The sequence below is a fragment of the Peromyscus leucopus genome, chromosome 5 (genome assembly GCF_004664715.2).
Source record: "Peromyscus leucopus breed LL Stock chromosome 5, UCI_PerLeu_2.1, whole genome shotgun sequence".
NCBI classification, from domain to species: domain Eukaryota; kingdom Metazoa; phylum Chordata; class Mammalia; order Rodentia; family Cricetidae; genus Peromyscus; species Peromyscus leucopus.
Window position 1 is genome coordinate 2,294,633 of NC_051067.1, and position 25,526 is coordinate 2,320,158.

General features: G+C 41.9%; 1 protein-coding gene across 1 annotated transcript; it reads left to right on the forward strand.

The window, feature by feature from the left end:
• Window positions 1–291: 291 nt before the first annotated feature.
• On the forward strand, window positions 292–25,526 carry Fbp2 (fructose-bisphosphatase 2). The gene is made up of 7 exons (XM_028862077.2): window positions 292–575; window positions 3,687–3,849; window positions 4,557–4,649; window positions 9,947–10,087; window positions 17,618–17,755; window positions 22,838–22,957; window positions 25,123–25,526. The coding sequence occupies exons 1-7, from the start codon at window positions 406–408 to the stop codon at window positions 25,315–25,317; spliced, it is 1,020 nt and encodes a 339-aa protein (XP_028717910.1). The 5' UTR covers window positions 292–405; the 3' UTR covers window positions 25,318–25,526.

Consider the following 25,526-nt stretch of genomic DNA (forward strand, 5'->3'; position numbering starts at 1 on the left):
CTGTGGCAGCTATCTGCAGAGAACACTTTTGTGTCCACATAAGAAGATTTTGTGGGTCATTTTGATAACCTGTTTTTCTTTCCTCTCACCTGCGGCTGATCGTGGCTTCTTGGGACCTTCAAAAACAGGAGCTCAAGTCGAGAATGAGGCAGCCCTTCCTAGCAGCGCTATTCTATTTACAGCCTGCTTATTGCGCCTTGGCAGCTGCCACCATCAGGGAGGCCAGGGAGGGTTCCTTGAGGGCTTGCCCAGCTATCTGAGTCACGTGGGCTGGGGCCCTTTTCCCTTGGGACCTGGCAGAGTCAGCAAGGCTGTCTCTTAGCGTGCAGGCTGTGAGGCTGCTGCCCCAAGAAAGCAAGGATTCCTGTAAGGAGGAAAAGAGGCTCTGAGGTCTCACCTGCCACAATGACGGACAGAAGCCCCTTTGAGACAGACATGCTCACCCTGACCCGCTACGTTATGGAAAAAGGGCGACAGGCCAAAGGGACCGGGGAGCTCACACAGCTGCTCAACTCGATGTTGACCGCCATCAAAGCCATCTCCTCGGCTGTGCGCAAGGCGGGCCTGGCCAACCTGTGAGTCCTGGAGAGCATGCACAGGCACATTTGCCCAGGGCCCAGGTCAGAGTGTGGGAGCCACCGGTGCTTGCGGTAGAACCCAGGTCCAAAGCTGATTTGCCTTTTGTGCCCTGAGGATACCGCATTTAAGTCCTTTGTGTCTGCTTTGATAAGACAGACTTTGGTATATTTTGCCAGAAAAGGGCTGGGCTGGGGCAGGCAGGGCAGAGTGCCTTCGATTGGTTCTCTTTTGCAGAATGAGGCTGCATTCATGCTGGAGCTGCTGGCGGCCATAGCCAGGGGTCTGGTTTTAAACCACGATAAAAAGAGATCACCTTCCTTTAGACTTCCATTTTTGATTGCAGTTATTCCAGTGAAGGCCCCCTTGGAAGGTGAATGGACTTACATATTTTGGGAGGGTGGGGTAGGAAAAGCCCCAAAAGGAGAGCCAACAAATTCCGCCCATTTGAATATTTCTTCTTAACAGTGTGGTACCTTTAACCCCAAACTGTGACAGCAGTCATATCATAAATGCAGTCATAAAACCATTAAAGAGCTTATTATATGAGTGTCAAGGACTAGTAGTGGGGTCCACATTGAAGATGCTTGTCTGCTTCTCTTGCCCATGGATTCGATTAACAGTATTATTATCTCATTTGGCAGAATGGCCAAGCTCTGCCTTTAAGAACACGATTCCAGAATGTGAGGTGCCTACATGTGTGACGATTACCCTGAGTGACATTAGATAGCATCTTTGCCTCTCCTGTGTCCCAACTCTGCTAAAATTAGGGCGGTTGCCTGTGACCAGTCAGGACTTTTGCCCACACCTTTACCTTTCTTCTGTGCAGGCCTCTCAGCTCCACAGCTGCTGTCTTGGCAGAGCACTTACATATCTGCTACAAACTGCTTCTCAGTGATTCCCTGTCCGACCAAGGGATCTTGGGGACTAGATAATTAAGTGCTTTATTTAACTTGGTTTTCCTTACCTTGTGGCTGTGAACAGTGGTTTATCTTGCTAAGATCTCCCTGTTTGTGAACTGGGGAGGTACTAATTGCTCTGACTCACAGGGTTGTGGTAAGGGTTGGTAAGTTATTGTCATGACAGTTCTGACAGTGCAAGGCCTGTGATAAATACTCAGGAAATGCCCCTACTTAACAAACATGGTTCCAAGACCAGACTGGAAGAAACTTGAAGCCTGGGCTATGTGGGATTGACCACTAGGTGGCAGTCACCACCCTAGAAATGGTGTCAGACTGGGCCCTAGGCCCCTGGATCTGTTCCTCCAGAGAGAGACAGTAGCCACAGCTGATGAGACAGGGGCTGCAGGTGTCCTGGCACTGTCCCATGCAGGTGTGTCTAGCCTTTTGGCATTATGACAGCACACTGTGGTTTACAGATGTGTTGGGCTACATTCATAGCTATCCTGGGATGCACGTGGCCTATGGGCTGCAGGCTGGACATTTGCCCAGCTCTTCATGCTCCAGCAGCAGCTGCCTCAGGACTCATTATTACACATGAGGCTGTGATCCTGATGCAAAATAACCCAATTTTATTGTTCCTGTTGTTATTGGCTTGAATGCTTCTGTTTTACACCAAGAGGTAACAGCCTCTCACCAGGGTTGTTTCCCAAGGCTCATCGTACCATACATCAAATTCTGGATGGGAGTGAATTGGGGGGGGGAGGCTGTCAGTTAGGGAGGAGAGGGAATATGTTTGCCATAGTCAGGGTCCATCAGAGGTTCTCAGTTTAAGCTACCTGCTCACATCATCTGAGGATTTCTTTAACAAGTGAAATTAAAATAGAGAGCAGAGGTAAATGGCTTTTTTGCCATCCTTTCTCCACAGCACAGCAAACACTTATTGTGCACAGACTATGGAAATGCAGATAGCAAGATGTGGCTCTTGTCCTTAGCAGGTAGATGATACAGATGGAAGTCTCCCACAATCAGTCTGTGCCTCACCATGAAGGTACCACAGAGGTGTGCCTGGAGTATAGACAGCACATGGAGGATTCTTAAGGTGCTTAGGAAGGTAAATAGAAAGCATCACACTTTGGGGATGGCAGGAGCAGAGAGGTAAGGAGAGGACCGGCTGCCTGGGGTGGAACCGGTCAGATGAAGCAGGGTGTCTATGCTGGTGGAAGTGGAGCAGCCCAGGCAGGGTTTGACAGTCTTGCTGCTGGAGTGGGAGGGGAGACACTGAGGCTGTTCTAACAAGATGGTCTTACACATCTGACATCCATATAAGTACCCGGCTCCCAGGTTAGCTCCCCTGTTGTGATAAATACCATGATCAAAAGCAACTTGGAGGAGGAAAGAGTTTATCTTATCTTACAGCATGCAGCCTATCACCCAGAGAAGTCAGAGCAGGAACTCACAGCAGGAACCTTATGGTAGGAACTGAAGCAGAAACCATAGAGGAAGGCTGTTTACTGGCCCGCTCTTCATGGCTTGCTCAGCCATTTTTTTTTTTTTTAAGAATCCAGCACCACCACCTGTTCATGGGAGACACCACACAGTTGGCTGGGCCCTCCCACATCAGTCAATAATAAAGAAAATGCCTAATGGACATTTCCACAGGCCAATCTCATGAAGGCAATCCCTCAATTGAGGTTCCTTCTTCCTAGGTGATTCCAGTTTGTTTCAAATTGACAAAATTAATGTAACAGAGAGTGAGGTGAGATTGAGGTTATTGGGAACACCCTGAAGGGTTGAGGCATGAGAAGGGGATGGTTGTATATTACTGTTCTAAAGCACAAGCCTCTGTGGGTGTCTAAAGCTGAAGCTTGATGTTCCAGAGTTGAAAAGCTATGGCACCCTTAGTTATCATGATGATTTTAGGAGCTCCCCCATCCTCTCTAGCTGCAAGTGCCAAGGAGGGGTCTGCATTTTAGTGAGGCTGAATCTGGTCAATCTCCCTGAGAGACCAAGGAACTATGACAATGTCCCCAAGGTGTAAAGGAAGTAATATTGATTGCCACTTTGAGTCATAGCACACTCCCTATATATTTACAATTTGGAGATGGCAGAGGCATGAAAGGAGGGTAGGTGTGCTGTTGGTTTGGTCTTGGGAAGTTCTTTACTGGAGTTAAGACTCCTTCAATGACTTAATCCACCCTGTCTTCTTAGGTATGGAATTGCAGGAAGTGTGAATGTGACAGGAGACGAGGTGAAGAAATTGGACGTGCTATCTAATTCCCTGGTCATCAACATGCTCCAGTCCTCCTACAGCACCTGTGTCCTAGTCTCCGAAGAGAATAAAGAGGCAGTTATCACAGCCAAGGAGAAGAGGGTGCGTCCAGGATGGGCTGCAGTGCCCCACTTCATCAGTAGATGGCGCTACTGGAATGAGAGACGGGCTATCTTGCTTAGTCTTTTTCTGGGACGTTTGTTTTAGGAAACAGGGTTTCTCAGTTCTTTAGTTGGAAATCTTATGTGGTCTCATATCCTTTGGGGTATATGCCATCTAGCGCATCATTAAACAGGCCTTGGCATCTTTGTCTTCTTTTTGGGAAGAGCTACACAACGCACTCTCTGATTCAGTTCTTCGCTATTTCTTATCTTTGGCCGTCATTACACATGTCCTCATTTGAAGATCTGCCTGGCTGGCATTCTTCTGCCAAGTTCTCTATGTGTGTGCTTTTCTTAGTCCCAGCCAGGTCTGCATCAGACGTTAGCTTTGCTTACTTTCTGTCAACTCACCTACTTAAGTTATCTACATAGCACTTGCCACACCTTATTGCATATTTGCCATGTATTGTGCTTTTGAGCTTGAACATCGGTTCACCCACTTGAGCCTTGTGGTAACTGATCCCTAGTGTATTTCTGAGCACACACCAGACGTGTAACGGATTCCTGCTGAGCTATGCCCATGAGAAATGGCTTTTGAGGACACAGAAACGCAGGCCCATGTGTCTAAACCTCTTGATAGTGTAGATATCAGTCACAGTTGTGGCCATGGGCAGGTGTGCTGACTGGGTGTTTTTCTCTGTGATTTAGGGGAAATACGTGGTTTGCTTTGATCCACTGGATGGATCTTCAAACATTGACTGCCTGGCCTCCATTGGAACTATATTTGCAATCTACAGAAAGGTGAGTAGACAAGCTGACATCTTTCCAGATAGCTCCCAGACTGACAACTGAGCCTAGAGGTCTATCTTTTTTCTCCACTCACTAGACACAACACTATAGACAATTCCAGAAACATAACAAACCCCTGCCTTGGGTTCTCCATTGGGAATCTCCATCTATCTTTTCCTAGAATCCCCTAGGAGGGCAAAATGGTAGGACTCCCATGGGATCTTGTTTCGATTGTCTGGATGGACCAGAGATGCCAGGCACTGCACATACTGAATATTCTTTATCCAAAATGCAGGGACCAGACATATTAGGGTTTCAGATTTTGGATACATAGTGAGTTGTTTCTAGGGATGAACACAAAACTCATTATTGTTTTTGTTACACTCCTTGGACCCATGTATGTAGCTTTATACAATATATATTTTAGTGTACCTGCAATTTGGCTCTGGCTCACAATACCAGGACAGATATAGAATTTGCCTTGCATGACCTCATGTTGGCACTTAAAAAGCTTCAGATTTTAGAGGATCTTATTTCTTTTTCTCTTTTTAAAAATTTTATATGCATTGGTGTTTTGCTTGAATGTATGTCTGTGTGATGGTGTTGGGTTCTATGGAACTGGAACTACAGATAATTGTGAGCTACTATGTGGGTGCTGGGAATTGAACCGGGTCCTCTGTAAGATCAGTGCTCTTAATCACTGAGTCATCTCTCCAGCCCCTTATTTATTTATTTATTTATTTATTTATTTATTTATTTATTTACTTTTAAACATGATCTTGGTAGGTAGTTCTATCTGGCCTTGAACTTCCAATGTTCTTGCCTCATGTCCCTGAAGGCTGGGATTATAGGCATGTACCTCCATAAGCAAAAGAGTAGGGACACTTAGCTTGCATTAGGTTCTCTAGGAATATGCATCCTCTACTTCTTTGTGAGTTTCAACACTTACTGTTAGTTTTCTGTTGCTGCTGTGGTAATTTATCACCCTCTTGGAGGCTTAAAACACCTGTTGACTGTTACTAAATCAGAGAAGGCTTAGCAGCATTATCTGCTTAGGGCTCATAAACCAGCCAGTTTGATTTCTTTAGTACCTAGAAGCTGGGGTAAGGAGTGGGGAGAATTTGCTTCTGAGTGAGTTAATGAGAGTTTAGGTTGATGGTGGAATTCAGTTCCATTTTGTGGTAGGTTGGAGGTATTGCTACCTTTGCTAGAGGTCCTTTTCAGCTTCTAGAAGCTGCCTTTTGTTTTGTTTTTTGGATAATCTCTAAGATAGCCCCTCCTTACCATTGCTTCACTCTCCCTGACTCTAGCCATTCGAAGCCAAATGAGTTCAAGTTTTCATTTGATTAGATGGGACTAATATTATCAGGACAACCCAGAGTCATCTCCCTACTTTAAATCTATAATCCTAATGTGATGGTTTGAAAGAAAATGGCCCCCAAAGGGAGTGGCACTATTAGGAGGTGTGATTTTGTTGGAGTAGGTATGACCTTGTTGAACGGAGTGTGTCACTGTGGAGGCAGGCTTTGAGGTATCATATATGCTCAAGCCACACACACATCATTTCAGTTCACCTCCTGTTCCATGCAAAAGATGGAGAGCTCTCAGCTACCTCACCAGCAACATGTCTGCCTGCACATTGCCATGTTCCATCATGAAGATAATGGAGTGAACCTCTGAACTGTAAGCCATCATATTAAATGTTTTCCTTATAAGAGTTGCCATGGTCATGGTGTCTCTTCACAGCAATAGAACCCAAAGACACCCCATCATATGGGCAAAATCCATTTTGCTCTGTGATGTAACATACCGATTCTGGGAGTTAATGAAGTCTTGGTGCCATTCTGCCTACCTTACAAGTTTACAAGCAACAAAAGAGGGAATCTTAAGGGTTGGCCTGTGACCACCCAGCATGACCATAAGTTCCACACCAGACTTCACAATCCAGACACCATTTGTCTGTATACCTGTGATGGATTCTCCACATGTGCCTTGCTGGTGTTCCTTCTGGATTACAAACTCTCGAATGAGCAGGAGACAATCACACGAGACAAGAATAGGATAACGTTTCAAGGTTAATTGACACTGAGATGAAGAAGTGAAGGGGCTTTACTTCTAAGAAGAAAGAAAGAATGATATACAGTTTGAAGAGAGGCACCCAGTTATATCTATAGGTGGCTTTCCATATTTTTTTTCTTGGACATGAATCTTTTCTGTACCACACTTGCTGTGGGATAGTCTGTATGTCAAATTACTCTGATTGGTCAATAAATAAAACACTGATTGGCCAGTGGCCAGGCAGGAAGTATAGGCGGGACTAACAGAGAGGAGAAAAGAAGGAACAGGAAGGCAGAGGGAGTCACTGCCAGCCACCTCCAGAACAAGCAGCATGTAAAGACGCTGGTAAGCCACAAGTCATGTGGCAAGGTATAGATTTATAGAAATGGGTTAATTTAAGATATAAGAACAGTTAGCAAGAAGCCTGCCACAGCCACACAGTTTGTAAGCAATATAAGTTTCTGTGTTTACTTGGTTGGGTCTGAGTGGCTGTGGGACTGGCTGGTGACAGAGATTTGTCCTGACTGTGGGCAAGACAGGGAAACTCTAGCTACACACACTTCTGGTGCTTTTCTATTGCTGTGATAAAACACTGTCCAAAAGCAACTTGGGAGGAAAGGGCTTATTTCATCTTACACTTTACAGTCTGTCACTGAGGGAAGTTAAGATAGGGACTCAAAGTAGGAACCTGGAGATAGGAAATGAAGTATAGACCATGGGGTAATGCTGCTTAGTGGCTCACTCCCCCAGCTTGCTCGACTATATTTCTAATATAACCCAGGCTCACCTGCCTGAGGATGGTGCCACCCACAGTGGGATGGGTCTTCCTCCATCAATTAGCAGTCAAGAAAACATCCAATAGACACACCCACATGCCAATTTGATGGAAGCAGTTCTTCAACTGATTTTTTCTCTTCCCAGATGTGTTGAGTTGACAACCACCATATCTGGGCTAGTCTTTGCCTCAGACCCAGGAGGTGGCTACCCACAACACTGCAACCTTTTGACTGAGGAACAGTGGAAGAACGGAGAAGGAGAGTTAACTCAGCTTGACTCACTGAGTCAGTAACTGCAGGATATTGATTCAAATGTGTTCCCCAACTCCATCATTGCAGCTTTTAACATCTGGAGACCAACTGCGTTGGAAACAAGAGTATAATAATTCATGGCATATAGCCATTATGCTCAAATTTAGATGGACTTAAACACAGGGATTTTGCCTTAAATTTTAAATAAAGTACAGGCTCTGATGGCCAGTCCAAATAAGCATGAATCTCCTTGAGTGATATTTCTAAGGAAAATGTAGACTTCAAACACACCAGTGGAGGAGTGCTAGTGTGTTGAAGAAGATATGTTGATTATCTCATCACATATCTGGAACCCTAAATCATAAATAAAGTCAGAATGTTAGGGCTGGGGCTGTATCTGGGGCCACAGTCAGTAGGCAAAGTGTATTAGTTACAAAATATGAAGACTTGAGTGTAACCCCATGGACCCAAATGTCAGGTGTGGTGTGCTGTCTATGCTGTAAATGTGTTGCTCTGATTGCTTAATAAATAAAGTGCTGATTGGCAGGAAGTATAGGCAAGACAAAGAGAGAGGAGAATTCTGGGAGGAGGAAGGCTGAGACAGGAGACACTGTCAGCTGCCTCCACTATGAGAAGCAGATGTTAAGATACCGGTAAGCCATGAGCTACGTGGCAACTTATAGGTTAATAGAAATGGGTTAATTTAAGATATAAGAACAGATAGCAAGAAGCCTGCCACAGACATACAGTTTATAAGTAATAAAAGTCTCTGTGTGTTTACTTGGTTGGGTCTGAGCAGCTGTGGGACTGGTGGGTGAGAGAGATTTGTCCTGACCGTGGGCCAGGCAGGACCAGGAAAACTATAGCTACAGTGGTGGAATGCACTTGAAATCCTAGTGCTGAGGCAGTGGAGACAGGCAGATCCCTAGGGTTTGCTGGCCAATCAGTGTATCCTAGTTGGTGAGCTCCAGGCCAATGAGAGACTTTATCTCAAAGGAAGTGGACAGTGTTCATGAGGATAAACCTGAGGCTGTCCTCTGGCCTCTACATGCCTGCACACACACTTGCACACACACACACACACACACACACACACACACACACACACACACACACCTTTCCCACCCATGCACACACATACATGTGAATAACATGCTAAGGTGTAAATACTCATGGCTTCTAAGTTTCTACCAACTAAAATATTTCAGCAACACATGCTTCATGATGTGGTGGGAGCTTTTTGATTACTGAAGCTCCAAACTCTTCATTTGTAACATGGAAATAATAGTGCTATCTATTTGCAGGGCGGCTGAGTAAAGAACATTGTAATGGTTAGGGACATGGCTGTGGCAGTTTCAAAGGGAGTGGCTTGAGCATCTTCTAGTGCTCTTGACAGGATTTAACCTTCAGAGAGTCCCAAGAATAATCTTTGCTCTGGCTCAGTCTGAGCTGTTCATGAGCCAACAACTTACCTCCTCTGGATGCATTTGCTGCAGCTTAGACTTTTCCCCAAGTCAGCCCCATTTTGTCCACTGTACAGCATGACAAACACTGAAATGAACAATTTTTCAAAATATATAGTTTAAACATGAGGTAGCTATATTATCTTTTCATCATGGTGACCAAATCCATGTTTGCTTGGTCCCATGCACTTGGACAGACATCATGGTGGTGAGAGTATATGCTGGAGGAGATTCTTCCTCTAATGGAGGTCAGGAACCAGAGCGAGACAGAGAGGGGCAAGAGCCATCAAAGACATAACCCCAGTGGCCTCCTTACTCCATGTGTCTCTTCTGATAATGTTTCTAACAAAAATGTAGACTGCAAACACACTAATTAAGATGTGGTAGAGCTTTAGTACAAGATGTAAAATTTCCAGAATGTCCCCCAAACAGTCCCATTGACTGGGGACCAAGGCCTTTTCTTAACATGTGAACCTTTGGGGCTAAAGATGTTCATATTCAAACCATAATAGCAGCTAAGATGGGAGAGCAAATCTCAATTTCTCATTCCGAGGCAAGGGTTGAAGATGCTTATTGGCTGAGATATGCAAAAGCAAGTTAATTCAGGTGAAGGGGGTAAAGGCTGCAGGGTTTTTGAAAAGTTTTCCCACTCTGAGGATGGCTTCCTTCCCTCATTTCAGTAACTCTGAGGTGCACTGTCTGGTGAAGGGCTCTCTCCAGGCACAATAACACACCATGTATTTATTCTTATTTTCCATAGACCACAGAGGATGAGCCTTCTGAGAAAGATGCCCTGCAGCCTGGCCGCAATATTGTGGCTGCAGGTTATGCACTCTATGGCAGTGCGACCCTGGTGGCTCTTTCCACGGGGCAAGGAGTGGATCTCTTCATGCTGGACCCGGTAGGTACTGAATGCAGTGGCATTTGTTCTTGGGGACTCATGGGCTTCTGTGTTTGAATTCTTGTCCCATGGAATAGTTTTCTGGTCATTTTGAGTACTTGTTTTTAGAATTAGAGAACTATGTCATGAAAAATATGAAGGACCTCATGTAATGTTTTTTATAAAAAAATTTATTTTAACTGACACATAAAAACACAAAACTGTTCATATCCAGTAGGTCCCATGTAATGTTCCCAATGTTTAAATCATGATAATATATCTCTTTGAAGACTTATTCTTTCTATTTGGTGAAGACGCTCAGCCTCCTTTTACATAGCTTCTGAAAGTTTCTTTGCACAAATGCATTCACCCTGTGTAGTTTACAGACCATCATGATGTAACAATCCCAGACCAATGTCTAGACAGGCCCATAGATCCTTAGGGCATCCCTGTTCTTGACCCTCTGTGAGATGATGGGTTCTGTTCTCCGATGGCCCAGCCCAGCTGCCTCTCACTTCTGTGATGACCAAACACTGGACATATGGCCAGTGTGCATGAAAAAAGGGAGTTTTACATTATTTAAAATATTAATTAAAATAGGCCCATGTGACTAGTGGTTTCCTTTGTAGGCAGCATGGTCTTGGAGGATTTTCCCCAATGGGCAGGAATTCCACAGTAGGAAGAGTGATGGGTGTAAAATGGTCCCTTCCAGTATTGTGTTATTGTTCATGCTGTTCATAATAGTAGAATGCCCAACAGTAAGAGAGGAAGAGGCATGGTCTTTGGACAGATGCAAATTATGACAGCATAGTCCAGGCCAAGGCAAGATAAAACTGGATAAAGGCAGAATTTTGAAAAAGAAGGCTAAGCTCTTATGGAGTATGCAGATTAAAGCAAAGAAAAATTTTAAAGTATTTCCAAATTATAGAATTCCTCCTTTAAATGTGAACTTCACCTGTCAGTTGCAAGGTGCTTTATTGAAGATGCCAAGCTCTCACAAAAATCCAAAATTGTGACCAAAGACTGCTTCAGAGACTCCAGTATTCACTTTAGTGGGAAATTAAGCATTTCACTCCAATTCAGGTTTGCAAATATTTCAGATATAAAAGCTCACCACTTATCAACCCTGCAGACCCAGCCTCCTTCCTGCATCAGTTTGCTAACATCCTGGCTTCTTATTTTTAAAGAAGAGGAAAAATCCTGAGAAATTCTGTGTTCACAAATATGAACTTTGGGCAAAATCCTTTTGAAAATTGTTCTAAAATTCCAGCCAAAAGTTAGGCAGCACCAGTTAAGTGGTGGGGAGGCACCCATTCTAAACAATTTTCATCCATTCATGTCAAAGCAGCCCTAAGAGGGACCCCCCCATCATTCTTGTTTGTTCCAGTTTTCTGATGAGGTAGGCAAGGCACAGTGAGTCAGTGATTGATAGTAAACAGTTTGGCTTAATTCTGACCAACCTGCCCTTGACTATAAGCCAGATACCTTCTACAACACTATGAAGAATATCTGGAGGCCACAGGGAACACAGAACCAACTTGAAGGCTATAGGCAGTCGTCTTCGCTCTGCCTGCCACCATGACCGTCTGAACAGGCGTCAGCATGAGAGCTTGTCTCTGTGTCTGAAAGAGAAGTAGACACAGCATAATCTCACCAGCCTTTCCTCTGGGCCACATCACACTGCTGAAAACAACACCGCACAAAGAGCAGTGTATGAAGCTTCCACACTGTTTGGGATGGGATTTCAAACTGAAGGACTTTTGGTAGTCATCATAGATAGGAATTCCCAGGTTCAGCAGCAAAGCTTGCAGGAAGGAGTTCTTTGGTGGGTTGGCCAGATCTTGCCTGATGCAAGGATTTGTAGTCTGATAACCTGATTTTGTTGGATCACATCTTTTGTTCAGGCACAGAGGGATTGATGTCTGTTAACTAAACTCTCAACTGAGGGAACAAATCTCAATGTCAAGGCATTTATTTGTAAGTGGGGGACAGTGTTTCAAAGTGATAAGGACCTGTTGCTTGATAACCAGGTATTGTTGTTAAAGTGGGTGGCAGGCCATGTGACCATCAGTGACTGCACAGTCATAATGGAGGAGCATAATTTCCATAGCTACCTTTGTCCTACTACAAGGAACAACACTCCAAGGGGCCAAGGATTCCCATCACCAGCTCAGGCTGCATAGATGAAGCCTTTTCATGGCCAGACTGAAGCAGGACATGCCCCTGTGTGCAGCTGGCTGGTAGATATCCTTGTTTAGATGAGTGTGCAAGTGCTAAGCCCTTTACTGATGAGCAAGAGAGAAGTGACTAAGCCTCAGCCAGGCAAAAGGTGTTGATGTGTTGGGAGAGCTGAGGACCCAGGCCAGATATGAACAGATCTAGGGGAACATGAAGTAGGGAAGTCAGGAGTGGACTTGAATCTTGTCCAGCCAGGTCTCGGTAACACACATTGGTTATATGTCTCTTGCTCAGTTTCAAGGACTAGGAAAGAATATCCAACTTTCAGGATCAGGCACATCCCCAACTTTGGGCTAAAGAGGATAAAATGAGACTTTTCGAGACTGGCATTTAAAGAGAACACCTTTCTCTTGAGATGGGTTCTCACTATATAATCCAGCTTGTCCTCAAAATCATGGTCCTCCTGCCTCAGCCTTCTGAATGCTAGTGCTCCAGTCTAGCCAATACCAGCACACCTGGCAGAAGAGCACCTCTTTAGATAAAGCTAGGATTCTCTTAAGGGATAAAACTAGGGACTGGATAGATGGCTAAGTGGGTAAAACACTTGCTGCACAAACATGGGGACCTGGGTTCAGGTCCCCAGCATCCCTGTAAAAGGTGAAGACAGAGGGCAGGTGATGTGGGATAATCTTTTCCTACACTGTGAAGATGTGTTTCTCTCATTGATTTAATAAAGAGCTAAATGGACAATAGCTGGGCAGAAGAGAGATATAGGTGGGGGAAGAGAGAGAGAGAGAGAGAGAGAGAGAGAGAGAGAGAGAGAGAGAGAAGAGAAGAGAAGAGAAGAGAAGAGAAGAGAAGAGAAGAGAAGAGAAGAGAAGAGAGAGAGCACTCTGGGAAGAAGGGTAGAGCTGGAGAGAGTGCAAGACATGTAAGAGAACAGGCAAGTGCTATGAGTCATGTGGCAACATGTAGATTGATAAAAATGGGTTAATTTAAGTTGTAAGAGCTAGTTAGTAACATGCCTAAGCTATTGGGCAAGCTTTTACAATTAATAATAAGTTTCTGGTGGTTATTTGGGAGCTGACTGGCAGGACAGAATATCCTACCTACAGGCAGGTACCTGCAATTCCTGAGCACCACTTCTGGGGGTATGAGGTGGAGACAGGAGAGTCTCTGGAAATTCAGCCAGTTGGCTTGGCAGACACAGCAGTGAGCAGGAGAGATCACACTTCAGACAATGTGGTAGGCAAGGACTGACACCCGAGGTTGTCCTCTGACCTTCACATGTTCTGTGTCCACACCCACACACAGTTGTGTACATGCATGAACACACACAACACCATATAGGTGTGCACACATATGAATACACCTACATACAGGTTCACACAAATATACACATGCACATACACATATATATGCATACATGCATATAAGCACACACACACACAAACATACATGCTTAGGAGTGCTCACACAGATATGAAAATATACTCATAAATACAGGTGTGTACACACATATGAACACACACAGGTGTGTGCTGTAGAATAATCCTTTTGTATACTGTGAAGATTTGTCACTTGGATTGATTTAATAAAAAACTAATTGGTTGATAGCTCAGGTTTATTACTAACTAGCCCTTACACCTTAAATTCACTCATTCCTATTAATCTATGTGCTGCCATGTGGTTCCTGGCTTTACCTGTCCTCCAGCGTGTCTTGCTCCCTCTGTGTCTCCTGGTGACTCCTCTGACATCCTTCTTCCTCCCAGTATCCTTACTTTGGTTGTCCCACCTATGCTTCCTGCCTTGATACTGGAAAATCAGCTTTTTATTTAATTGGAGTGACAAATCTTCACAGTGCACAAAAGGATTATTCCACACTGTGTCCTGCCTTTTGTCTAATTAAAAAGGAAGGTTTTAACCTTAACATAGTAAAACTATGTATAATAAAAACAGTTACCAAGTAAGAATTACAGTTACAATACCCAGTCCATTTTTATTTGGCAAAATTAGAGAAAATACTCTATTATTTATCCTATCTTGATAACTTGAGTCTAAAGTTTCATATCTAATTTACCTTTTTATTATAACAAATGAAAACTATAAATATAACTAGTTTTCAATTCCATCAAAGACCCCAGAAGGATATAATATTACCCAAGTAAGCAGGAAGTGCATAGCAAGTGATCTTCAAAAATTGAGAGAAATGACAGAAACAGGTAGCTGTCTGGATAATCACCCAAGTTTTTTCTGTAATGTTAGAGCATCCATCCCTGGCATATAGGCCTAGAATATCTGACAGACTCTTTTGAGAAGAGGGAATTTTGAAGGACTGTCCTACCTTGTCTTGGTAATGTTTGGCAGTTGCTGGTTTTTTGCATCCTATTGGTCCAGTTTAGACAGTAACTGTCAGCAATTGAAGCAAGGGCAGTTTCTTTGCCCACATGTCTAGCCTTTGCCATAAAGAAGAAAGCCTCATATAGAGTTTTTTTTTTTTTTGATACCCATCATCTCTGAAATAGATGGTGCTGCCAGGAACAGACTTGTCACACTGTAATGAAAAGCCTTAGGTTACTAAGCATATTAAATGCCATATTCTGTAGGTCTTTGAAGTGTCTGAAGACCATCTATCTATCTAAATATATTGGTGTATTGCTTAGAAGACATACCTAACATGACTAAAAGTTTGACTATTATAGATGACTGTATTTAATTATATATTATATTTTTAAATAAGCTGAATAAACATAATACCCTAAACAAGAGTAGAAACATACACATAGTATAAGAAAATTAACTTTAAAATTGTATCAATATACTAAAATCTATACCAATATAAAGGATTCTGAGATTAATAGTTGATTTTTGGATTAAAGTAGATTCAATAATCTACCTTTTAATTCTGTCATTTCTATATCACACCCCCTTTTTCCTTTATAAAGAGATCTTTGAATTTAACTCCTTTGCTTAGTTGTTTTATGACTATTACCAATAGCAACTTTTAACAACCCCCCTTAAATGATAATAAACATCCCTAACCTATTTTTTGGGAATGTGGGCATCATTCTCCAGACTACTTCCTGTTGTTTGTGGATGCTGTTATTTTTGGGGGAGCTTTGATAAAATCAGGATAATTGTTAGGATAATTGGATTAGTTTGTGAGGCTGGACTATCTCAGTCAGCAGTCTTGAAACTGTTCTGGATGCTGAATCACCTGGGCCAGCAATTTTCATCAGTGTCTAGTCCCCTTGTTCTGAAAATACATAAACCTTCAAAGGTAACATACATATTTGCATCAATATAAATATAGGCTGTGCATTGTACACAAGTCAGCCAAAGATGATTTTTTGTTATATGTTTGAGCGGGTAAAATATACATCATATGTCTTTTAGTTCTTTTAGGTTTATTTCTTTAGATCTACAGTCTGGATTTCAGGAGGTCTTCCTCAATCAAACTTAAATTTCTTTAACCAAGAATGAATCCATAGCTTCTCATTTCCTGTGGAAATAAAAGCATAACCTCTCTCCTGAAACAATAAACTTTTTCACTTAAATTTTGAAGTCAAGGCAGTTTCAAAATATACAGGTTGGTTTAATCTAGCAGTCCTTACAATCCAGTGTGTATTAGCAGTCCAAAAATTCAAAGACAACACAATAACATACAGGGTTCAGAATATCTGTGCATTTTTCATCTTTATATGGCTTCTTAAAAATATTATTTTACTCCATTTTTAAAGACTTTATTTTATTATTTTAAAACTATATATTTCTTTTTTATGACTGTCTATACCTTCTCTTTTCTCTCCCAAGCCTACATATATTTTCAAACATACCACAACCCACTTAAAGGCTCTTTTCATCTGAATCTGTCATTAGTGCACACTGCAATCTTTTCTGCCTGCATGAGCAAAATTTCAAACCTACCATGCAGTGTGCTAGTGGAGCTTACACTGGCAGCTTAAGCCCACAGGCAGTAGCTGAGAGATGCCTTTCTATATCACTGTTCGTATGAGAGACTGCAGGAACATCATGCAGATTAGCTCATGGTGTACTGGCAGCTACCAGGAGATACATCTCTGTACTGTCGCCAGCATGAGAGACATGAGACTAGAAGTCAAGAACACACACACATGAATACACAGGCGTGCACACACATGAACACCCCTGACTGATGGCCAGGAGCTAAAGACTGATTATCAGGGACATACTACTTATAGTAACAAGAAGTTGGTTTCTTTGGCAAAGAGGAAGAGTTGTGAAATGGAGCTGGGGTGGGCTTGTTAAGGCACTTACTTGGTCTAAGGGGGATTTGAGGAGGAAGAGGTCTGTTCTGGATGAGATACTGTTTATATGTCGGTGAAACTCAGGACTGGGTGTCTTCATCTAGCATTTTGCAGGCAGGAATGTTGAGGATCACACAGAGACTCTCAAGAAAGGAAGTGGCTTCACTCCTCTGTCAGGAGAGAGGAAGGGATAGATATCTCTGTAGTTGCTGAGTTTCCTAGTCTCTGTCCTGTTTCAGACATGGTTGGCATAGTTTTGTCTATGTATTTGGGGAGTAAAGCTGATATTTCTTGGGCAGCTTCTGGTCTGGCTTCCAGCTGTGAGCCCTCACCTCAGCTCTTCATATTCTTCAAGCTGCCACCAGAATTAACACAGGCATGGTCTCCAGGCCTGAAGACAGAAATGTTTAAGGCAACACTAGCCATATCAGTCCTGAGGAAGGAGATAACCAGAACCAGATGGGGAGTTGATTAAGGGATGCTCTGCAGAGACTGCAGGGGCCATTGGCCATAATTTTATTAAATTATGTTATCAGAATTCTTTTAGTTTTTGCCGCTTATCTCCTTTTGTGGAATGAATCCAGTAATGGATTGAAGGCATTTCTTCTTTTCTCCTGGGAGATGTGGTCAGGAGATCAGTAAGCAGTAATGGTTTTCAAGACAGACTCATTAACATAGAATAATTGGGCCACAAACTGATGTTGAAACTGTATCTCTCTTTTCTATGTAGCTTTGTTCTCTCATTGTTGATGCACTGAAGACATTAAACAGAGGAAAAGAACCTGGGGATTAGTTCAGCTAGGTTGCTTAGAAATGACATTGAAAAAAAGGCCACATAAAGGAAAAATATCATTGCCTCTCTCCTTTGATCTGTTTCATTTCTTATTCCATTACTTCTTGGGCATATAATTTTATTCTTCCTAGCATTAATGAAAACACCACATGGCAGGTTCCAGATGACCCTAGGAAAGCCCACTGTTCTTCCAGCAGGCTGTTATCTTCTAACATCTCCGGATTGTTGTGTGGTGTGCTACTGGTTTCTGTTTCCTGGTGTGGCTCAACTTCCTGAAGTCTCTTATCTCTCCAGGCTCTTGGGGAATTTGTGCTGGTGGAAAAAGATGTCAGGATTAAGAAGAAAGGGAAAATTTTTAGCCTCAATGAGGGCTATGCCAAGTATTTCGATGCTGCCACCACTGAGTATGTACAGAAGAAGAAATTCCCTGAGGTGAGTGAAGACAACTGGGGCTAACAGCAGGGAACACGCTGTCTCCATATGTGCTACATGAATGACACCTTCATCTCTTTAAAAGGGTTGATGCCACTATTTATGGCTCTGGCCTGCATGAGTTTGATAAACTCTGCTCTTCTTCATGAGCAATCAATTTTCTTTGTACTTGAAAATTACATATTAAAAAGAATACTCCCCAAACCAGTCCCTCTGGGAATTTGTCAAGGGGCCACATTTTGAAAATTTGTAACTTCAGCCAGAACTACTCTCAGGTCATCTGTTTGCTAAGCTATAATCTATAGATTTTGAATACTCAGTTATCTCTGCTTTAAGATGGAATATGATCACATCTGGGAGTGTGATGCACCAGATAAAGCAATTACTCATATTGTTCTATTATTAAATAAAACTCAGGAGTCAGATTTGAGACAAAATCCTGATAGATCCAAAGACTGACCGAGGAATGATCAGCTGACCCTGCCTTCCAGATCCAAAAGGCCTGTGAATCTTTCTAAGCTCCTCCCTATTCCTTCCTGTGTCTCTCCATCCTAATCTGGGTCTGACAAAAACTTTTTGGTTAATTCTGGCCAGATGAATGCTGACTCCACCCTTTGATTCAAAGTTTAACTTTATTGGCAGTCTTGGGAGTGTCAGAGTGCAATCAAAATATCCCACAACATTTCCTTCTTTTTGTCTAAATAAAAAGGAAGGTTTGGACTAACAAAATAAAACTACATACAATAAGAACAAGTATCAGGTATTATCTAAATGAAAAGGAAAGGTTTTAACTTTAACAAACTGAAAATATAAACATTAAGAAAAATTATCAGGTAAGAATTACATTCACAATGTCCAGTCTATTTATACTTGGCATATTCAGAGAAACTACTCTATTATCTATCCTATCTTGATGAATCCAAAGTTTTATACCTAAACTACTTTCTATCATAACTTGTATTATTAACCTAAAATATCTTTTTAAACCTTAAAACATTTTCTTAGATAAACAACTTAAGCTTCTATGTTTCTCAACTTTATATACTTTACACCTCTTTTGTGAGTCTCTTTTCTGAATTTGGTAACAAGGAAAATTGTAACTATAACTATCTAGTCTCAACGTCATCAAAGACCTGAGAAGGATATACTATTATCTGAGTAAACAGAAAGCACAGAGCAAACAGCTTCCAAAACTATAGAAACAACAGACATCTTGGCTGCCTGGACAGTCACCCAAGGCTCTTCTGCAATGTTGGGGGCATCTATCCAGGCCTATAGGCCTACAATATCTGACAGACTTTGCTGTGAATCAGGAATGCTGAAGGACGGTCCTACTTTGTCTTGGAAAAGTTCTCCAGTCACCTTCTTTTGTGGCCTGCTTGCCCAGTTTGGACAGCATACTGTCAGCAGTTGAGGCAAGGTCAGTTTCTTGTCCAGTGACTAGTTTTGCCACACCAAAGCAAACTCTTTATGGAGGTTCTTTGATGCCCACCATAGTTTTTTGAATTAAATTGGTGCTGCCAGGAGCAGATGCATCTCACTGTCATGAAAAATCCTTATGTTATTAGAATGTCTTAAATGCCATATTCTACAGGTCTCTGAAGTGTTTGAAAACCATCTGTCTATCTAAAATATATCTCTTTGACCTTGAAAACAAACCTAACATGGTCACAAATTTGATTGTTAGATGATGCTTTATTTTTAATTATCCTAAATAGTTTGTAATAATAACTTTCAAGAACTAGAAATTTACATTATATTGCTAAATGAGCTGTATAGGCACAATACCTTTAAGAACAGTAGACACATATATACAACATAACAAAAATAACCTTAAATTTTGTATCTACATACAAAAATCCATACCAATGTAAAATGTTTAAGACTAGTAGTTGCTTTTTTAGTTTAAAAGTAGATTCAATAATCTACCCTTTTATCCTATCATTCCTATAATTCCCCCTTTTTTCTTTTCAGAATGAGGTCCCTTAATCTAATTTCATTTGCTTAGTTTCCTCCCTCACTGTGACCAATAACAACTTGCAACCCCCTCCCCAAAGATGACAAACCACCTGCCCCACCTCTTGGGAATGTGGGCATTAAAATTACTTCCTGTTGTTGGGGAAAATGGCTCCTTTGGGGACCATGAAGAATTGAGATAATGATCAAGTCCTGAGAAAGCCAGCTGTTGTCCAGTTTTGATGTGATGGGAAAGTGCAGGGTCTATCTGATATCCTGGCTGGAGTAGTCTATGAAGCTGGACCATCTTAGCTAACCACCTTGAGATTGTCCTTATAAGTCTGTAGTCCAAAGCTAACCTTTGGTTGGTGTCTGTCAGCTTGGTGGCATTATCACAATCCAGGTGGAATTGTCGTTGAGGGGCCCCATCATGCTTTTGGAGATTTCACAAGTGGCTATTAGGAATGGTCACATTTCATTGCAGAAAACTTAAACATTTTAAACGTCATATGCAGCATCTTGGAGAGGTTAAAGGACCACAATCTATTAAATACATGCAGGTACACAAGCTTAATTTTTAGTTATCAGACTCAAACTTGAAATCATGTACAGGAAGCTAGATGAAGCCTTTTTCTAGAAGTAGTTAGTACTCTATATGACCATTAATATCACAGCAGAAAGTTTATATACATACATATATATGTATATATAAAATATAAATCTTACAAAATTTGAGATAATATTTATACCTTAGAAAAAGTTTTAAAGAGTCAAAATAAAACCAAAGGATTATGAGATTAGCAGCAATAGAATAGACCTTTAATTTTGCTTTTCATCTGCCCCATACCAGGTGGCTCTTCTGACATGAGACAGAGATTTTGGATTTTACTTTAACAAGTATGCTTGGGTTTAGAGAAGGAGAGAGTCATGCTCAAACTCTAAAGCCAGCTTTAATTTTTAATTGAATTGGGACTACAAAAAGACCATTTACCATATTTGTCTGTAGAGAACAGCAGAAACAAACATTTGGGAAGATTTATGAAATATTATCCTGTTAGAAGTGTGCTATACCATTAGGCCAATTTACTCTTTTTCTTGGGACATTTTCTGTGGATGATTTATCCTTCTTCTTCAGATGTCTTATTTGTTCAGTGGTCTTCAGACTCCTTAGTTGGATGTTTTTATTCTCCTGGAAAGACAAAAGGCAAACCCTGCCCCAGTTCTAACTTGGGGAAGTTTCTTTTTGGCAGGTTATATCTGATGAAATAAAAGGCATCTGTAGTCTTATAAGTTAGTTTAGATTGAATTGTCACACTGCTTGATGAACTATCACCTCTCCTAATCAAGAGGTCTCTCCTGTTTAAATCTAATTTTGTCAAATTATGATGCTATCCATAGCTTTTTTTCTCCTGTGGAAACAAAAGCAAAACCTCCTCCCCTGTGTAACACATATCCTGGTTTCCATTCTGAGGTCAACACATCTTTAAAGTATATAGGCTGATTTAATTTAGTAGTTTTTTTCTACTACCAATGCCTGTGTGCAGCTGTCATTCCTTTCTTTTAAATTTTATAATTTAAAGTTAATAAAGCACTGTGTAATATATCTATACAGGTCTTTATTACCCATTTCTGTTTACTAAGCATATCTTTTAAAGTGCAATTAGATCTTTCTATAGCTGTCTGTATGTAGAGTTACATGGTATACTTGTAATATGCTTTATGTTGTAATATGCAAAAAACTGTTTCATTTACCTAGATATATATGCTGGAGACATTGTCTATCTGAATTTGTACAGGTATTCCCATGATGGCCATAACTTCTAATAAATGTGTAATTATAGAATCAGCCTTTTCAGAACTCAAAGCAGTTGCCCAACTGAATTTCTAAATATATGTCTATGGCATGGTGCACATACTTTAATTTTCCAAACTCCACAAAATAAAATACATCCATTTGCCAAATTTCATTTCTTTCAGTACCCTTTTGGCTACCTTCTGCATGTAGCAGAGTCTGGTTATACAAAGAACAAGTAGGGTGCTTCCTTATAATTTACTTGGCTTGTTGTCAAGTAATAGAAAAATCTTTCTTCAAATCTTTGCTATCAACATGTTAATTCTTATGAAATTCTGAGGCTTCTAGCACATTTCCTATTAATATCTGATTAATTTCATCATTACCTTGTGCTAGAGGGCCTGGTAGACCCATATGGGATCTGATATATGTTATATGCAATGTCTGATTTCTATTTCTGATTATTTCTTGAAGGTGAATATATAATAAAGTTAATTCTGAATCTGGAATAAGTCTAGTAGTTTCAATTGTAAAACAACTCCCTACAGATTATGTAGAGGGGAATGGCAAGAAAAATATCTACCTTCTCAGCACACACAATCTTTCCTTCCCTCCCTTCCTCCCTTCCTCCCTCCCTCCCTCCCTCCCTCCCTCCTTCCCTCTACCTTTCCCCTCCCCCTCTGTGTGTGTGTGTGTGTGTGTGTGTGTGTGTGTGTGTGTGTCCGTGTCTGTGTGTGTGTTTAGGCCAGAAGATACCTTGGGTGCTATTCACCTATTTTTCCAGACAGCATCTCTCATTGGTCTGGAGCTTGCCAAGAAGACCAGGCTAGCTGACCATTGAGTCCTAGGAATCTCCCCATCTCTGCCTCCTCAGCACTAGGATTACAAGCATGTACCCCATGCCCTACTTTTTAATGTGGATTTTGGGGATTGAACTTCTGTATGCAAGCACTAGTCCAATTTAACTATCTTCCCTGCCCCACATAGTTTTGGGGTTTTGAATAATTCTTAAAATGATTATTTTTATTTTATGTTTATGGGTGTTTTGTCTGCAAGTATATCTGTGTACCACTCACACACCATGTGCCAATGGAGGACAGAAAAGGGCATCAATGGGTCTCCTGGAACTGGAGTTGTAGATAGTTGAGCTGCTATCTGGGTACTAGGAATGGAGCCCAAGTCATCTGGAAGAGCAGCCAGTTCTCTTAACCATTGAGCCATCTCTCCAGTTCCAGGAATGTGGAGGCCATGCCAATTCTGCTTCTAACCCTGGCATGATGCAGGGTATCTGCTAAACCAGTTGGTTCTCATCTCTTCCCCTTTTTGTCCTATAGGATGGCAGTGCACCTTATGGGGCCAGGTATGTAGGCTCCATGGTGGCTGATGTGCATCGTACCCTGGTCTATGGAGGAATCTTTATGTACCCAGCCAATCAGAAAAGTCCTAATGGCAAGGTAACTTCCTGTATCCACTGGGTGCCATGATAGTCAGTGAGATATTGTGATTCTCCTGTTCCAGGCTACTGTTATGGTGTTGTGACTACTGTTATGGCTGCTTCTGGGCACATGTTTCCTTCAGAGCACAGAGGAAGAGAAATAAGGTTTTTCCTCCTAGTAAGTTTTGAAGCTGTGGTAGGTTTGGGAAAGAAAAGGCTAATGTGATTATGATGGGCAGGTCTTATGGACCCTCTAATCCTCTGGTCTAATGCCCACTGTTTGCTACAATTGCATACTCATCTCCCACTTTCTCTGTAGTTTCATGCTCATTTCTCACTTTCACATGCTTTCATAGGCTGTATCTGATTTTTATCAGCAGCTCAAAGTGACCAAGGATCATACTTCCCAGAGAAAATGTGTTGTAAGCATGGTCTTTGCATTTATTCCTCAAGGGTTTGCATGTGCCCTGAGCTCCACACAAGAATTCAGAATAAAACCTTCTATTTAAAACTCCTTTAGTGTCCATAGAAAGGTAGCTTACAGAAGAGCCAGTAACAGCTTTATAAGACAGTATTGAAAACAGTCACTATCAAGTAGGGATCGTGTTATCCAAATTCCCCTAGCATGACAAGAACTGCCCACAGAAATGTGTCAGAATTTGGCCAGCCACCAAAGCCATAGGTGGATCTTCACACCAACAGAAGCCATGTATTATGCATCATCCAAGTTGACTGTTGAGATTTCCCTGGTTGGAATGCCAGATTCAAAGCAGAGAAATCTATCACAGCCTATGAGACTGAATGAAAATTGTCATACACACTGGTTTGTGTATCTGGCATCTCTCTTTATGACTGTTTGCTCATATTTACCGACCTGCTGACATCAGGACCATGGAGAAGTCTTCAAAAGAGGGCCATAGGAAAGGAAAGCATAGCAGAGTATCAAGTGAGATCATGTAGATGTAAAGCTCTTGAACAAACCCACACTTGACACATGCTTAATTCCAGGAGGTAGACCCTATACGTGTTTATTAGAATGACTGTAAGAGAGTCCAAAATGTCCACATATAAGTACACAAATGTGTCTTAAACACAGAGGCATTTCCACGTGGAGATGTGTTCATTGCACCATGACCATCATCCATATTGAAGATACACCCAGTTCCTGATCTCCATGCTTTAGCTCTCTGTGATCATATCTGTGAGTTCAGGAGCATGTATATGTGCACACATATATTCGTCTTGTGTGCTTGACTCATATGATTGTGGTAGCTCTTAAAGACCCTCCAACAAAAAGGAGACCACATGGCCTGAAGGGCAAAGCACCATGAAGTTTTTGCTCTGAATGCCAGTTGTGTATAACAGAGGTATCCAAGGTCCTCACCCCTAAAAGTGCATTATGTGCTAATGTTGAGTTTTTAAAATGCATCTTAATTGACAAACTGGTTACAGTCTGACTTATAGCCCAACATCCAAATCCTCCTTCCTATCCTCAAGTCCCCAAGACAAAGAAAGGGAGGAGCAAAGGGGCAAATCCTAGAAGCACCTACTGCAAAGATCTCCCTGGCTGAACTGTCAATATAGAGTGGGCTGCCAGTGTCCCTCCAGGGGATTATTAAGGACAAAAATAGCTCCCAAGTGTGCCCATGCATGTTAAGTCTCCTTTGTGTTCCATCAGGTGCCTACTACTGTAAGGGTCTCTTCAAAGTGTTTGGCTGATGTGTTAGTATTATCCTCTGGAGTCTGAACCTGCTGTTTATTCAGGTCTGGCCCTTCAGCCCAGACTGTAGACATTTTGTTCCTATCCTTGAGATAGAAGTGGCAGTACCAATAATAGTAATAAATAAATAAAAGCCAGAAAACAAACAAATGAAAAATCAAGCAGTTAGCAAAGGCATAGATGTTACCAGACAGATTGATACACTGCTTCAGATTCACCTGGTCAGTGGTGCCTCCTTAGAGGTTACCAGTCCATGGTACAGAGAGGTGCATACCAGCCTATGGCACCCAAAGGTGGGTACCAGCTCTTGCATCAGGCTCCTGTAGGGCGGATGGCCCAAGGAAACACTCATGCTCAGGAGTCACAGACAGCTCAGGTTCACACTGCTCTCAATATTTAGGGGCATGCCTTGGGCTGTCTGATCACTTTAAAAAATGTGCACACCTGTCTTCATTTTTCTGCAGCTCCGGCTCCTGTATGAATGCAATCCTGTGGCCTATATTATTGAGCAGGCAGGAGGCATGGCAACCACAGGCACCCAGCCTGTACTGGATGTGAAGCCTGAGAGTATCCACCAGCGCGTTCCCCTCATTTTGGGGTCCCCAGAAGATGTACAAGAATACCTCACCTGTGTGCAGAGAAACCAGGCAGGCAGGTAGTGAGCCTGAACAATGAGCCTCCTTCTCTTTGTCTTGTATTCTGTTGTATGAGGGGTTAGATGAATGATCAGTGGAGATGGCAGGAGAGGCAAATGAATCAAATTTGCCAGGTCCCTTTCAGAATATCATCCTGCTGCTAAAGGCAGGTTTAGAAGCCAGGGGTAAAGATATGGTCAAAGGGCTAAAATAAAACATGGATGTGAAAAGAA

Excerpts from the sequence above, each read along its gene's own strand:
- Fbp2 (XM_028862077.2), top strand. The coding sequence starts at position 406 with ATGACGGACAGAAGCCCCTTTGAGACAGACATGCTCACCCTGACCCGC. Across the intron at positions 3,850-4,556 it reads TCACAGCCAAGGAGAAGAGG|GGGAAATACGTGGTTTGCTT; the intron begins GTGCGTCCAGGA and ends TCTGTGATTTAG. Across the intron at positions 22,958-25,122 it reads AGAAAAGTCCTAATGGCAAG|CTCCGGCTCCTGTATGAATG; the intron begins GTAACTTCCTGT and ends ATTTTTCTGCAG.